Here is a 13532-nt window from a genome sequence, read left to right as displayed (position 1 = left end):
AAGATGGGCTCCCGCGCCCGGGAGGTGGCTGGAAGTGCTGAGTTGGGCTGACCTGCTGTAAAGCTTCCAGACCGTTCTTCTGCACCCCGCCTCGGCCAGGCCGCCTCTGGAACCCACATCTGACCCTGCCCTGCCCTGCCCGGATCCGTTGACCACCCTGCGCTGCCTCCTAGATAAAACCAACTTCTTAAGACGGCCTCCCGGGGCCCCTCGGCCGGCCCGGTTCCAGCCCTTTCCGGAACAACCCCGCGCCGCCGCCGCTCCGAGCCCGGCCCCTCCTCTTGGGAGCCCGCACCCCCCGCACCCTAACCCCGCCCCCCCCCCCCGCGCCGGGCCCACTGCGCAGCCTTCCCGCCGAGCGGCCGCGCGCGGCGCCCCCGTGTGGCCGGGGGTCGCGGCGGCGGCGGCGGCGGCGGCGGCGGCGGCGGGCGACATGGCGGCGGGCCCGGGCACCGCCCCTTCCGCCCCGCCGGGCGTCGCACGAGGCCGGCTTAAAGGGGAAGTGAGTCAGTGTCCGCGGACCCGGCCGGCCGAGGCCCGCGCCCGCCGCGGCCCCGAAAGGCCGCGAGAGGCCCCGGCCGGGCGGCGGCGGCAGCGGCCATGGCCGGGGGGCCAGGCCCGGGAGACCCCGCGGTCCCCGGCGCCCAGCACTTCTTGTACGAGGTGCCGCCCTGGGTCATGTGCCGCTTCTACAAGGTGATGGACGCCCTGGAGCCCGCCGACTGGTGCCAGTTCGGTGGGTGGCGGCGGGCCGGCGGGGGCGGGGCGGGGCGGGGAGCGCGCGGGGCCCCGGCGCCCAGGCCTGACGACCCCCGCCCCGCAGCCGCCCTGATCGTGCGCGACCAGACTGAGCTGAGGCTGTGCGAGCGCTCTGGGCAGCGCACAGCCAGCGTCCTGTGGCCCTGGATCAACCGCAACGCCCGCGTGGCCGACCTCGTGCGCATTCTCACGCACCTGCAGCTGCTCCGCGCGCGGGACATCATCACAGCATGTGAGCGCGCGGTGGCCCTCGCCCCCACGCCGGGCCCCGGGCTAGGGGTCGCCCAGGGCGTCCCACGGAGCTCCCCCCCCCCCGCCCCCGCCCCGCGCCTGGGCCTAACAGTCCTTTCCTTCCTCGGCGTCCTAGGGCACCCTTCCGCCCCTTTTCTGCCCCCGAGCAGCACCACCCCGAGGCCCAACAGCATCTCTGCACCCTCGGAGGCCAAGGCCCCCAGCCCCCGGAAGTTGCACTCGTCAGCCTCCACCCTCCTCTCCCCAGGTAAGACAGCCCGGCCGGGTGTGGGCTTGAGGAACCTGAGAAAAGGACCCCCTTGACCCTGGCCATGGCAGTGAATCCTGCGGCCGGTCGCTGTCTCCCTGTCACTGGTGTCTTTATGCAGCTTTTCCAGGCTCCCAGACTCATTCTGACCCTGAGCTCGGCCCTCACACAAGCCCTGCCGCCCTCCAGCCCCCAGCGCTATCTGCAGCCCCTCTCTCTACCCAGGTAGGTGGGTCCTGCGGGGCCCGCGGGTCTGAGACAAGCCCGGAAGAAACCCAGCCTTCGCTACACTGGGGAGCCCCAGCCAGCCCAGCAGGGGCGCTGGGAGTTGAAGGAGCTTGTGGCCTGGGCAGAGGGGAGGAGACAGGCCCTCCCCTGATCCGGGGTCTCTGCCCACAGCCAAGCCCAGAAAGCTCAGGGTCCCTCTTGCCGGGGGCCCCCTCTTCGTTCTGCTGGCCCCTCCACGAGATCCGCCAGGGCACCCAGGACTTCTCAGACGCGCTGAAGATCGGGGAGGGTGGCTTCGGGTGTGTGTACCGGGCGGTGATGAGAAACACGGTGTACGCTGTGAAGAGGCTGAAGCAGGTGCGTGGAGCAGCCGGCAGAGGCCCCGGTCCTCCCCCCCGCTGCTCCCCCACACCGCTCTTCCACCCTCCGATGCCCCTGTTCAAAGCCCCCAGCCCCTTGCTTATTCTGGGCCCAGAACAGGTGGCAGTGGGAGTGGCCGTGCAGCCTTGACCGCACGAGCCTCACACTGCCCGTCCCCGTCCCTCCTTTTCCCCGGGGGCTGCAGGAGGCAGACCTGGAGTGGAGCGCGGTGAAGCAGAGCTTCCGCACCGAAGTGGAGCAGTTGTCACGGTGAGCCTGGGGTGCCCCATCGGCCTCTAGGGTCGTACACCCTGGGACCTGGCTCCCTCAGTCCCGCGGAGCCTGCCAGGCCCGGGCCAGCCGAGGGGCCAGCAGGAACCGCGCACCCCGGGATGGCCAGATGGGAGGCGCGGTGGATGCGGGGGGCCACAGCACTCAGTCCCAACTCTGTCGAGCAGGTTTCGTCACCCCAACATCGTGGACTTTGCTGGCTACTGTGCTCAGAGTGGCTGCTACTGTCTCGTCTACGGCTTCCTGCCCAACGGCTCCCTGGAAGACCGCCTCCACGTCCAGGTAGCCTAACCCGGCCTGGCATGGCCGCCCCGAGGCGGGCACGCTTGGCACCTGCTGCTCTCACCTGCCCGGAAGCCTCTGAAAGCGGGGCTCCGGACTCAGAGGGGCTTGAGCGGAGGAGGCCGCCCCGCCTGCCTGCGCACCTGGGCCCAGCCCGTGAGGCGCCCTCCAGACACCGGGGCTGCGTGCGCGGGGCCAGTGTCTTTGCTCTCGCACCCGAGCCGCTCGGGACGAGCAGGCCGTGCCGGGGAAGGCGGGGAGGGGGCTCTGGAGTGAAGGCTGACCTCCAGGAGCCGAGGGCGGCCACGCGCCCGGCCGCCTCTGAAGGAGCTGACGGTGACTTCGCTCCTCGGGGGCCCAGCGAGTCGCGGGTGCAGGGAAGCGTGGGGGTCAGAGAACGATGGCCCCCCCAGCCTCCCCTCTGCCCCTCTGCCCCTCCTGCCACCCCGCACCTAGGCCTGGCCCCCTCTCTCCTGGCCTCAGCGGCTGGACATCCTTGTGGGCACGGCCCGGGCGATTCAGTTTTTACACCAGGACAGTCCCAGCCTCGTCCACGGAGATGTCAAGAGGTGAGGAGAGACACAGCCGTGCCCCCCGGGGGGGGGGGGGCGCGGAGCTGCAGGAGCGCCTCCTTGCGGCAGCAGGGAGCAGGAGCGTCTGCTCCAGGAGGCCTCACCCCGCGTGCTCTCCTCGAGGAGGGCCTGCCCCCTCCTGCTCGAGGCTGACCTTGGGGGACAGCTGGGCCGAGGGCTCCGGGTCCCTGAGTACCTGGCTCGGGACAGGTGTGGACGCAGAGGAACGGGGGCTGGCTGGCCTGGGCGAGGGTCCCCGGGGCCGAGACCACTTCCCTTCCCTCCCCAAGTTCCAACGTCCTTCTGGATGAGAGGCTGCTGCCCAAACTGGGAGACTTCGGCCTGGCCCGTCTCAGCCGTTTTGCTGGGGCCCAGCCCGGCCAGAGCAGCGCCGTGGCTCGGACGCGGACCGTGCGTGGCACCCTGGCCTACCTGCCCGAGGACTACGTCAAGACCGGGAGGCTGGCTGTGGACACCGACACCTTCAGCTTCGGCGTGGTGAGCCGCTGCCCGGGGGCGGGGGGGGGGGGGGCGAGGGCCGTGGCCCCGTCACGCGGCTGTCATCTCGAATTCCTTTTCTTCAAGGGGGGCCTCCACCCTGCCAGAGCTTTCGTCCCCCAACCCGGGGCCCTGTCCCTACCGGGAGCCGGGCCCCCTCTGCCCAGAAGCCGCTGCTCCACCTCCCCCTGCGCTCTCTCCAGGTGCTGCTGGAGACCCTGGCCGGCCAGAGGGCTGTGAGCACGCACGGCGCCCAGACCAAGTACCTGGTGAGCCTCCCTCCGGGCCGGCGGGAGGCGGGGAGGCACCGCTCCTGGCAACCAACAGGTGTAGCCCTGGAGGGCAGAAGGATCTGGAACACAGCACCGCCCCTGCTGCTGCTGCTGCTGCTGCTGCTGGCTCCTCTTTGGAAGTCAGCAGGGCTTCCTTGGCCTGGGCTGCGGGCGGGGGAGGGTGCACCTCCGCTGGGCAGCCAGCGCCCGGGGCGGGGGCGGGGGGGGGCACGCAGCCTCCAGCAAGCCTTCCCCAGGCTGCCCCTGGACTTCCCGGTTCCTGTTTCACCTGGAGGCGGGATGGAGCCGGGAGGCCAGCGAGGCGCTGGGCCTGCTTCCGCGCGGCCAGCGTTTGTGCCTCACGCGGTGTAACTGGCGTGTTGCTGTGCCCCCTTCTCCGGGCCGAGGGCTCTTTGTGGCTGTTACCAGGCCGCTGGCCTTTGGCCCCAGGACCGGCAAGCAGCCAGGAGCTGAGGCTCCTCTCGGCTGCTCTCCCCCTTGTCCTCCACGCCGCGGCCAGAGGGATCTTTGAGACCCGGGTAGAGGTTGAGGAAGCCTGGACGTGCCCGCCGTGTTTGGGGGTCCAGGCCCAGTCCCTCGACGCGGCCTGACTCTGCCGCTCGTGGGCTCCCTCTGTGCTCCGTCCTCCGCTGGCTCCCTGGCGCCCGACCCAGGGCCTTCGGAATTTCCTTCTGCCTGAAAGGCCACCCCCCCGGGGCTTTCCTCCTGGCCTTTCCCCTCTCGGAACTCAGGGCGCCTCTGCGCCCGTTCCCGCCCCGGCCTTCCGCTCCGCGGGGCGCTCCCTCAGCTCTCCTCCCTCTCCAGCGGGCGCACCACGTGCTCGGGCCGCACTTGAAGCCCCCCGCGGTGCAGAGGCCGGCCGGCCCGCTGCTCTCCCCTCCCAGGCAGTCGTCCGCTCTCTGAAAGCAGGCCCCAGGGGTCGTGTCTGTGGCCGCGCTCACTGTCCCCCGTCCCGCAGAAAGACCTGGTTGATGACGAAGCCGAGGAGGCCGGGGTGGTCCTGAGAAGCACCCAGTCCCCGCTCCAAGCCGGCCTGGCCGAAGACGCCTGGGCGGCCCCGATCGCCACCCAGATCTACAAGAAGCACGTGGACCCCAGGCCTGGGCCGTGCCCCCCGGAGCTGGGCCTGGCCCTGGGTCAGCTGGCCTGCTGCTGCCTGCACCGCCGGGCCAAGCGGAGGCCCCCCATGACCCAGGTAGTCCTGGGCGGCGGCGGCGGGGTGGGGGGACAGGGATGGGAAGCAGCCAGCCGCCTGCGGGGGGCCAGCGGCCTGCCCTGTAGGGAGCCAGAGCCAGCCCCTGCCAGCCCTCTTGCCGCAGACGTCTCCAAAGGGGCCCTTCTGCCCGGAGAGCCCCTCCCGCCTGCCGTGCAGGGCGAGGCAAAAGGCTTTCCCTGCGCCCTCTCCTGGGTGGACCGCGCCACTGCGCCTGCCTTTTTGTGTCCCCTCCCCAGCCCCCACCTCTTCCCCGTTCCCAGGCCTTAGCTTTGGTAGCCGTGACTCTCTTCTTCAGCCACGACCCGGGGCCACCTTGCGGTTTCAGCATCTCCCGCGAGGACCGTGACCAGGTCTGGACCGCTCACCCGGAGGGCCCGTCTCTCCTCGCAGGTGTACAAGAGGCTGGAGACGCTGCAGGCGGCAGTCGCAGGGCCATCCCCGGAGCCAGAGGCTGCCAGCCGCACCCCCTCTTCCCCGCAGGAGAACTCCTATGTGTCCACCTCGGGAGCCCTGGCCCAGGCAACAGAGCGGCTTCAGAAAGGCACCAACCAGCCCGTGGAGAGCGACGAGAGCGTGTCCGGCCTGTCTGCTGCCCTGCGTTCCTGGCACCTGACCCCGAGCTGCCCCCCGGGCCCAGCCCAGCCAGGCAGCCTGGGCCCAGGGGCCGCCGTGTGGACACCAGCACCCCTCGGACAGGCTGGCCGTACGCAAGGGGCTTCCACTGGACAGTCTGGCTGGGAGAGCGGCCCGGGGCCCCAGCCCACAGCTGTGGAAGGTAGCTGGGGACATGTGCCCAGAAGAGGGGAGACCCGGGGCCCCCCCGGTGATGGTCCCCATGCGCCCCAGCCCTGGCCCTCTGAGAGAGGAGACCTGGGGCCTGCTCTGAAGCTCCCTCTGTCCTGAGCAAGTGCCAGGCCACTGCCCAGCCTTGGCAAGGAACACAGGTGGGGGATGAGAGGCCAGGAGCTCGCTGCCTGAAAGCCGCGAACAAGGAAGGCTCTGTCCGGGACCGGGCTCCGGGCCTGGCGGCGAGCCAGGGGCCGCGGCGAGGCCCCTGCCAGCCCTGCCCTCGGAAACAGAGCTCAGGACCTCTGTCCAGAAGGGCAGACGTGTCAGAGAGCAGGGCCCGGGCCGTCGGCCCCTGCGGCTCAGAGGGCGCTCTCTCCACCTCAGGCTCCCTCCCGGGCGGCTCCGCGTCAGCCCCGCCCCCGCAGATCGTCATCAACCCAGCCCGACAGAAGATGCTGCGGAAGCTGGCCCTGTACGAGGATGGGGTTCTGGACAGCCTGCAGCTGCTGTCGTCAAGCTCCCTCCCAGGTACCCCGGGCCCAACCCTCCTGGTGCCAGAGGCTGTGGCTGACAGGGCTGCGAACCCAGAGGGGGCCCCGGGCGCGCCTTGCAGCTGGACGGCTGGGCTCCGGGGCTCCTTGGGGCGTGTGTGGTGCGAGGGCCGGACAAGCCCGCCACCCCCTCTCATGACGGCCGGGCGCCCAGCCTGCCCCCTTCGGGAGATTGTGTGTTCCGGGCAAAGCCCTGCGCCAGCTCCCTCTCCTTCCCCTGACAACACGCACCCGCCCAAGCTTCCAGGACCCGTGACGCCCCAGATGCCACGTGAGGACGCGCTGCTGAGGCACAGAAGTCCCATGCCCGAGAGCGTCCGGGAGCTCGGCGGGGGGGGGGGGGGGGGGGGGCGCGCACAGCCCGGCCCTTGAGCCGGGGCTTCGGGCAGACGGGGCGCCTCCCCGGCCCCCGTTTGCTAACCACCGGGCCTCTCTTGGTCCCTCCACAGGCCTGGGCCTGGAGCGGCAGAGCAGACGGGGGCCCGAAGAGAGCGATGAATTTCAGAGCTGATCCCTTCACCGGGGCAGGTCCTCAACCCGGAAACCAAAGTTCTCATGGTCAGAAGTTCTCAAGGCTCGTGCAGCCACGGCGGGGGCGGCGGGGGCTCCAGCCTCGTGCGGGAGTCCCGCTGGCGGCCCTGCTGCTCTAGGGCTGTGGGCACAGGCAGGGCTCGGAGCCGCCTGGCCCGGCTGCTGCTGCTCGCTGTCGGCACGGCAGGGCAGGGCATCTCAGAGGGCGGGGAGGCCCCGTGTGACTGCAGGACATGGGGGGCTGAGGAGCGCGTGACCGACGGCTGCTGGCGACACAGGCCGGCAGGAGAGGGCAGTGGGGCCCTGGTCCAGTGGGGCTGGTGGCGCACCAGCTCCCCCGAGAGGTGGGCAGGGTGTCCGCAGCCCAGGCCGACAGCAGCAGCCCTTCGCCCTTCTCGGGGACTTTGCCAGAACCCTGGGGGAGAGCAGCCCTCTGGTGGCAGAGCTCGGGAGGCTGCTTGTAATCGGGAAGAAGGAGAGCGAGCTGTGGCTGCCCTAAGGTTCAGCCCACCGACTGGAAGTGGCAGTGGCGAGATCCCCCCCCCCCCGCCAGGCCAGCGTCTGGGTGCCACAGTCGGCACCCAACCAGGTCAGGCTCCAGAGGCCCCAGGCTCGGCCTCAGGCCGAGGCACGGACTGTGACAGAGGGGCCACTACCCAAGGTTTGGCTAGGCCCAAGCTCTGTGTTACCTAGACAGGGCGAAGCCCCAAGAAGGCAGCAGGTTGGGAGCAAGGCAGAGGGGAAGGAAAAAGAAAATTCGACTCGCATTTTTCAAGGCAGGTCAGGTTTCCTGTAACCGAGGGTCTTTGAAAGCAGCCCAGGGCTGTATGTAGCCCGTGCGTACAAGAATTTGGCGTTTGCAGTCCTGAGTCACACTACACGCCCCACGAAGCTAGGCATTGGTGAAATCCAGGTTGTTCTGGAGCAATAAAAGCTTACCATTCAAGCTCTGGCTGCGCTTGCAGACTTTGTGAGACTGGGAGCCTTGAGCTCTGCCGCGCTTGACATCTCAGGGCTCCCTCTGCAGACTCGAGTTTGCACTCCCGGGAAGCCGCCTGACGGGTGGCGGGGCCACAACGCGACTGCCCAGCAGAACTCCACAGGCCCTTAAGTGTTCCCCATGTTGCGGATTTTGACACCGTTGTAATACACATGGCATCTTTTGCTTTCGTTTCCTGATTGAGCTTTCAGAGCACAAAAGTCCAACTGAGTTTTGCACATCGGCCTGACATCCCGCGACGTGGGTAGTTTATGCGCACGGTCACCTCATCTGCTGAGACAGACACTTGCCCCTCCTCCTTTCCAGCCTGTGTGCCTTTCAGGTCTTTTTCCTGCCTTAAAACTCAGCTGAGGCCTCCAACGCCAGGCTCAGTAGAAGTGGTGGAAGTGGACACTTCTTTCCCTGTAGCATCGAGCCGACCCTTGCAGTCCTTACATAAAAATAGCCCTTGGTCATGATGTATTATCCTTTCATGTATTGCTGAATTCCATTTGCTAGTACCTCTTTTGGTCTTTTTGCCTTTTCTTTCTTTTTTTTTGGCTTTTTACTATTTCTTTGTGCCGCTCCCTCGGCATATGGAGGTTCCCAGGCTAGGGGTCGAATCGGAGCTGTAGCCGCCGGCCTATGCCAGAGCCACAGCGACGCAGGATCCGAGCCGCGTCTGCAACCTACACCACAGCTCACGGCAACGCCAGATCGTTAACCCACTGAGCGAGGGCAGGGACCGAACCCGCGACCTCATGGCTCCTAGTCCGATTCGTTAACCACTGCGCCACGACGGGAACTCCGGTGTTTTTAATTCTATTGTGACCAGAGGAAAATTTACTCTGTATGCTTTCATTTCTTTTCAGATTATTGAGACTTGCTGAACACATGGTTTCGCTTGGTGACCAATCCGTGTGTATTTGAAAAGGGCGTGTATGCAGCAGGTGGGCAGCGTGTTATGTACATGGCCGGTGGGTCAAGGTCGTTGAGAGAAGAGCAGGCCAGACTGGTCGCCAAGCGAAACCATGTGTCCAGCAAGTCTCAGTAATCTGAAAAGAAATGCAAGCATACAGAGTAAATTGTGAGCTTGTCTCGGTGTTTTCAGTTCTATCAAGACTTTGCTGCGCGTATTTCGAGGCTCCCATTGGGTGCGTGCACATCTAGGGTTGCTCTCGTCTTGAGAAGTCGGCCCTTGTCTTGTCACGAAGCGCCTCTTCGTCTCCATGTTTCGACGTCTGCTTGGTCTGGTACGAATGTGGCCGCTCCCAGCTTCCTCAGGCCTGATGTGCCTCGTGGCATGTGACGTTTTGTGTCCTGTTCTTTGCACCTGTGTCTTTGAAGTGAACTCGGAGGGAGCATACGGTTCTGTCTTACTTCTTGTCGAGTCTCACAGCCTTTTAAGCCGTGTGTACACGTAAGGCTTGGGTTTAAGTCTGGTCCTTCTCTGTTTTCTGCTTGGTCCACCCGCTCTTTCTGCCCCTTCTCCTCTGTTCCCGACTTCTTTTGATTAATCAGATGTTTCTGATACTCTGTTTTTTCTCTACTCTTGGCCCGTTAGCTCTAATAACCAAGACCATTGGTTCTGCTCAGGAGCCCCTTCCTGCCCCATATTCTGGAAAGTGCCTCCAGGCAGAAAGGCTGCCACTCGCGGGGCCACCGTGTTCGTTTGCCTTCTGGTCAGTGTCCTGCGCTGCCTGTGGCCCAGGACCTGAAAATCGTGGGTTCAGACATTTTGCCTCGTTTTCAGGTCGTTCCCGGTGAGAGGGCGGGTCTGGTTCTGGTCGCTTCCCGGATCTGCTTTCATCCCATCCGTCCTGGTAGCGTCCCTTCCTCTTTCCAGACAGGCTTCTCAAACACCTTCCAGTCCGGCTCCTGCCCGGCTGCTGAATCCAGGGGCCCCTCCGGACCTCATCCTCGGGGCCTCTTGGTGCCCATGCCCCCCTCCGGTGGCGACGCGTCGCCGCTCGTGCCTCTCAGGCCCATGAGCTTAAAGGACAGAGCGCAGCGTTGGATGCCCAGTGGCTACAAGCCAGACCTGCAGAGTTAGGCGTCTTCAGTGGGCTTCGTTAGGGAGCTGTAAGGTAACAGCAGAAAAATACACAAGCTGTCGTAAAGAGCCACCCCTGAGACGCAAGGCGGGTCCAGTTACCCCTTGCGCCAAAGCCCCCTCAAAGTCGAAGGGCCGACGCGATGGCATTGTCTTGCCCAGGAGCCTGCAGCCTGGGAGGGGCTCCGATGGGACGAGTCCGTGGCAGCTGGAGCGGCCAGAGGCTGCTCGCCGGGACGGTTGCACGGCTCCCGCCGGTGTCTGGCAGTGGATGCTGGAGCTCAGCCAGGACCCTGCTGGGCAGGGACACCCACCCATCTTCCTGTGGCCGCCTTCCCGGCAGGGGCTGGCTTCTGAGAGTCGGCATCTCGGGGAGGCAGCCTGGCGGAGGCCGAGGCCCCTTCGAGGCCTGCTCTCTGCTGCACCCGCAGGCGCTGGGGAGTTCCAGTCTGGCTTCTGACGAGGGCAGTGTCGGAAGGACTCGTAGATAGGTTTAAAATGCGCCCAGGGGCATTTCCGTCACCCCGAGAAGTTTCCCCGCGCTGGCCTCAGAGGCGGAGATGAATCTGCCATGTTCTTGAACTTCCCAGAAATGAGACAACGTGGCCCGGGCTCTCGGTGGTTCGGACACAGAGCCACGCTGTTGTGAGCAGCAGGAGCTGATTGCTTTTCGCGCCCGTTAGGGGGCCCGGGTGGAACCGCCACCCTCCATCCCTCGTCCCCTCGCCGGCCATCTGGGTTGTCTTCAGTTTGGGGCTGGTGTGAATAAAGGGTCCATGGACATTTTGTGCATGTCTGGGTGACAGAGGCCTCGATTTCTCTGAGGAGTCGTATGAGTCAGGGTTTAATCCCAGAGGCAGCAGTGCTCTAGGCAGGCCCCCGGGAAGGAGAGACAGACATTGGTGGAGAATAACGCCAGGCAGCGCCCGCGTCTGTCCCACTGGGTCCCAGTGCTGCAGGACCAGTGGGCACCCTTCGGCCCAAACTCCGCACACGTCCGGCCTGGAATTTGGCATGACGAGGGCTGCAGGGAGGGAGCCAGGCGCCACACACACTGAAAGAAGGTGGATGTGACAACGGGTTCGACGAGGATGGTGCTTTTAAATGGCCCTCTCGGGGGAGGGGGGGGGGCGGAGTTCGGGGACGGATGGACAGTGATGGTTACACGACGCTGGATGTATCAAATGCCACTGAAGTGTATACAAACGGTTCATGAGATAAATATGATGTTGGGTATGTTTTACCAGAATAAACACACGCATGCGTGCGCGCACACACACACACACACACACACACACACACACACACACTCAAAGAAAGGAGTTCCCATTGTGGCACAGCGAAAACGAATCCGACTAGGAACCATGAGGTTGGGGGTTCCATTCCTGGCCTCGCTCAGTGGGTTAAGGATCCGGTGTGGCCGTGAGCTGTGGTGTAGGTTGCAGATGCGGCTTGGATCCTGCATGGCTGTGGCTGTGGTGTAGGCCAGCAGCTACAGCTCCAATTTAATCCCTAGCCTGGGAACCTCCATATGCCACAAGGGAGTGGCCCTAGAAAGCAAAAAAAAAAGAAAAAAGCACGCACATCGGCAATTACACTAACATATCAGTGGATAAACAATGATTGCCAGGCTGGATTAAACATGAAAAGCCCCCAACAATATGGTGCTTAAATGAGATACCTTGTATTTTTTTACAAAAAAGAAACATGTGTCTGTCCTTCCCTGTCGCCTCCCCGCCCGCCCGAGGCAGCCCCCGATCTCCTTTCTGGGGGTGCTTTTACCTGTTCTGGACGTTTCGTGTACATGGGATCACACAAACGGGATCTTTTTTTTCTCCCCCCCTTTGGCCGTGCCCGAGGCGTGGTTAAGTTCCCAGGCCAGGGATGGCCCCTGAGCCACAGCAGTGGCGCTGCCAGATCCTTAACCCGCTGCACCCCAGATCTTTTGGGTCTGGCTGGTTTCTCTTACTAGAGGGATTTCAGGGTTCACCCACAGTGGGTCATTACTCCACGCCTTTGATGGTTGGCCAACATGCCGCCACACGAAAGGACCACGTTGTGTGGATCCACTCGTCCATAGACGGAAATTTGGGTTGTTTCTAGTCGGCTGCTTCTAGGAACACTGCTTTAGGGACGTTTGTGTGTCTGTGTCCGTGTGGCCGTGGCAGTTTCTCTAGGGTTGGAATTGCTCGGTGACACAGTAATAACTGAGGTGGATCCGTTCGAGGGCCTGTCCAACTCCTCCCGCCAACACTCGGCCTCGTCGGTCCTTCGGAGGACAGCCGTTCTAGCAGGTGTGAAGAGCGAGCTTCGTGTCCGAGTTGCTCCTTCCCTCATCGTCCATCAGCTGGGAGAACTCGCTGGGGGCGCTCTTTCCTACGGGACAGGTCGGCTGGCATCGAGCTGCCCCAGCCTCTGCCTGAAATGTGTTCATTTTGCTGTGTACACAACTCCAGGTTGGCAGTTTTTCTCTGTAAACACTTTAAAGGGATCCCATCACCTTTCATGAGTTCTGTTGGGAAGCCAACCAGCAGGCAGTGTTGTGTTTCCGTCTAACTGCTCTGTTTTCTTTGTCTGGGCGGTTGGTTTTCGCTGTGCCCACAGGATTTGGATGTTCCGGTCCCAGGCATCGAACCTGGGACACAGCAGTGACGCTGTATCTTTCACCTGCTGGGCCACCAGGGAACTCCCCCTGTCGCTGCTTTGAAGGGTTCTTCTCTGCCTTTGCTGCTTATTCTCTGGCGCATTCAAATGGTTCTTAAAAAATATACATTTTGCGGAGTTCCCGTCATGGTGCAGTGGTTAACGAATCTGACTAGGAACCATGAGGTTGAAGGTTCGGTCCCTGCCCTCGCTCAGTGGGTTAACGATCCGGCGTTGCCGTGAGCTGGGGTGTAGGTTGCAGACGTGGCTCGGATCCTGCGTTGCTGTGGCTCTGGCGTAGGCTGGCAGCTACGGCTCCGATTGGACCCCTAGCCTGGGAACCTCCATATGCCGCGAGAGCGGCCCGAGAAATGGCAAAAAGACAAAAAAATAAAATAAAATAAAAATATATATATACATTTTGGAGTTCCTGTGGTGGCTCAACGAGTTAAGAACCCGACTAGGATCCACGAGGATGTGGATTCGATCCCTGGCCTCTCTCCGTGGGTTAAGGATCTGATGTGGCCGTGAGCTGTGGTGTGGGTCGCAGATGCAGCTCAGATCTGGCGTTGCTGTGGCTGTGGTGTAGGCCGGCAGCTGCAGCTCAGATTCGGCCCCTACCCTGGGAACGTCCATATGCCGCCTGCGCAGCCCTAAAAACACCCCAGAAATGTACATCTTGTCCAACTTCTTTGGCTACAGAAGACAATAGCGCACGCTGCTGGGGCGGGGGCGGGGGGACGCGGGGCCACCCTTGCAGAAGTAGTTTGTCAGACCCTCGAAGTGTTGCTCCTAAGTCCCCTATCGCCTGGCAGTTCCACTCCTGGAGAAAGTGCCACAGCCCCGGGGAACCGGCACATGAGCGTCCGTTCAGCCCTGCTTGTGGAACACTTGTGAGCACGTTTTCAGTGAGTTGGTCTGATATCCTCTATCAGCCATGGCCAGAGTCAGAAGTCACCAGAAGTTCTGCTTGACTCCTCCCGCTCCT

General features: G+C 64.0%; 1 protein-coding gene across 4 annotated transcripts; it reads left to right on the top strand.

The window, feature by feature from the left end:
* Positions 1–515: 515 nt before the first annotated feature.
* Positions 516–7815, top strand: IRAK1 (interleukin 1 receptor associated kinase 1). Of its 4 annotated transcripts, none has more exons than XM_047764722.1 (14): positions 516–736; positions 824–991; positions 1127–1258; positions 1380–1483; positions 1658–1843; positions 2052–2116; positions 2305–2419; positions 2876–2988; positions 3282–3489; positions 3693–3758; positions 4741–4977; positions 5389–5773; positions 6172–6315; positions 6788–7815. In XM_047764722.1, exons 1-14 carry the CDS (start codon positions 601–603, stop codon positions 6847–6849), a joined length of 2121 nt encoding a protein of 706 aa, XP_047620678.1. In that variant the 5' UTR covers positions 516–600; the 3' UTR covers positions 6850–7815. The 4 variants fall into 4 exon arrangements, with proteins under 4 accessions (XP_047620678.1, XP_047620681.1, XP_047620679.1 ...); XM_047764724.1 differs by having other exon boundaries at positions 558–736; positions 5479–5773; XM_047764725.1 differs by lacking the exon at positions 1658–1843 and having other exon boundaries at positions 556–736.
* The last annotated feature ends 5717 nt before the right edge of the window (positions 7816–13532 follow it).

Source organism: Phacochoerus africanus, chromosome X (genome assembly GCF_016906955.1).
Source record: "Phacochoerus africanus isolate WHEZ1 chromosome X, ROS_Pafr_v1, whole genome shotgun sequence".
Lineage (NCBI taxonomy): Eukaryota > Metazoa > Chordata > Mammalia > Artiodactyla > Suidae > Phacochoerus > Phacochoerus africanus.
Note: the sequence above shows the minus strand (reverse complement) of the source record. Positions and strands in the feature narration are given on the sequence as shown.

What these genes read in the sequence shown, in the direction of transcription:
- IRAK1 (XM_047764722.1), top strand. Translation starts at nt 601, where the DNA reads ATGGCCGGGGGGCCAGGCCCGGGAGACCCCGCGGTCCCCGGCGCCCAG. An exon ending in CTGTGAAGAGGCTGAAGCAG is followed by an intron (nt 1,844 to 2,051) that starts GTGCGTGGAGCA and finishes CGGGGGCTGCAG; the next exon opens with GAGGCAGACCTGGAGTGGAG. An exon ending in CCAGCCCACAGCTGTGGAAG is followed by an intron (nt 5,774 to 6,171) that starts GTAGCTGGGGAC and finishes TCTCCACCTCAG; the next exon opens with GCTCCCTCCCGGGCGGCTCC.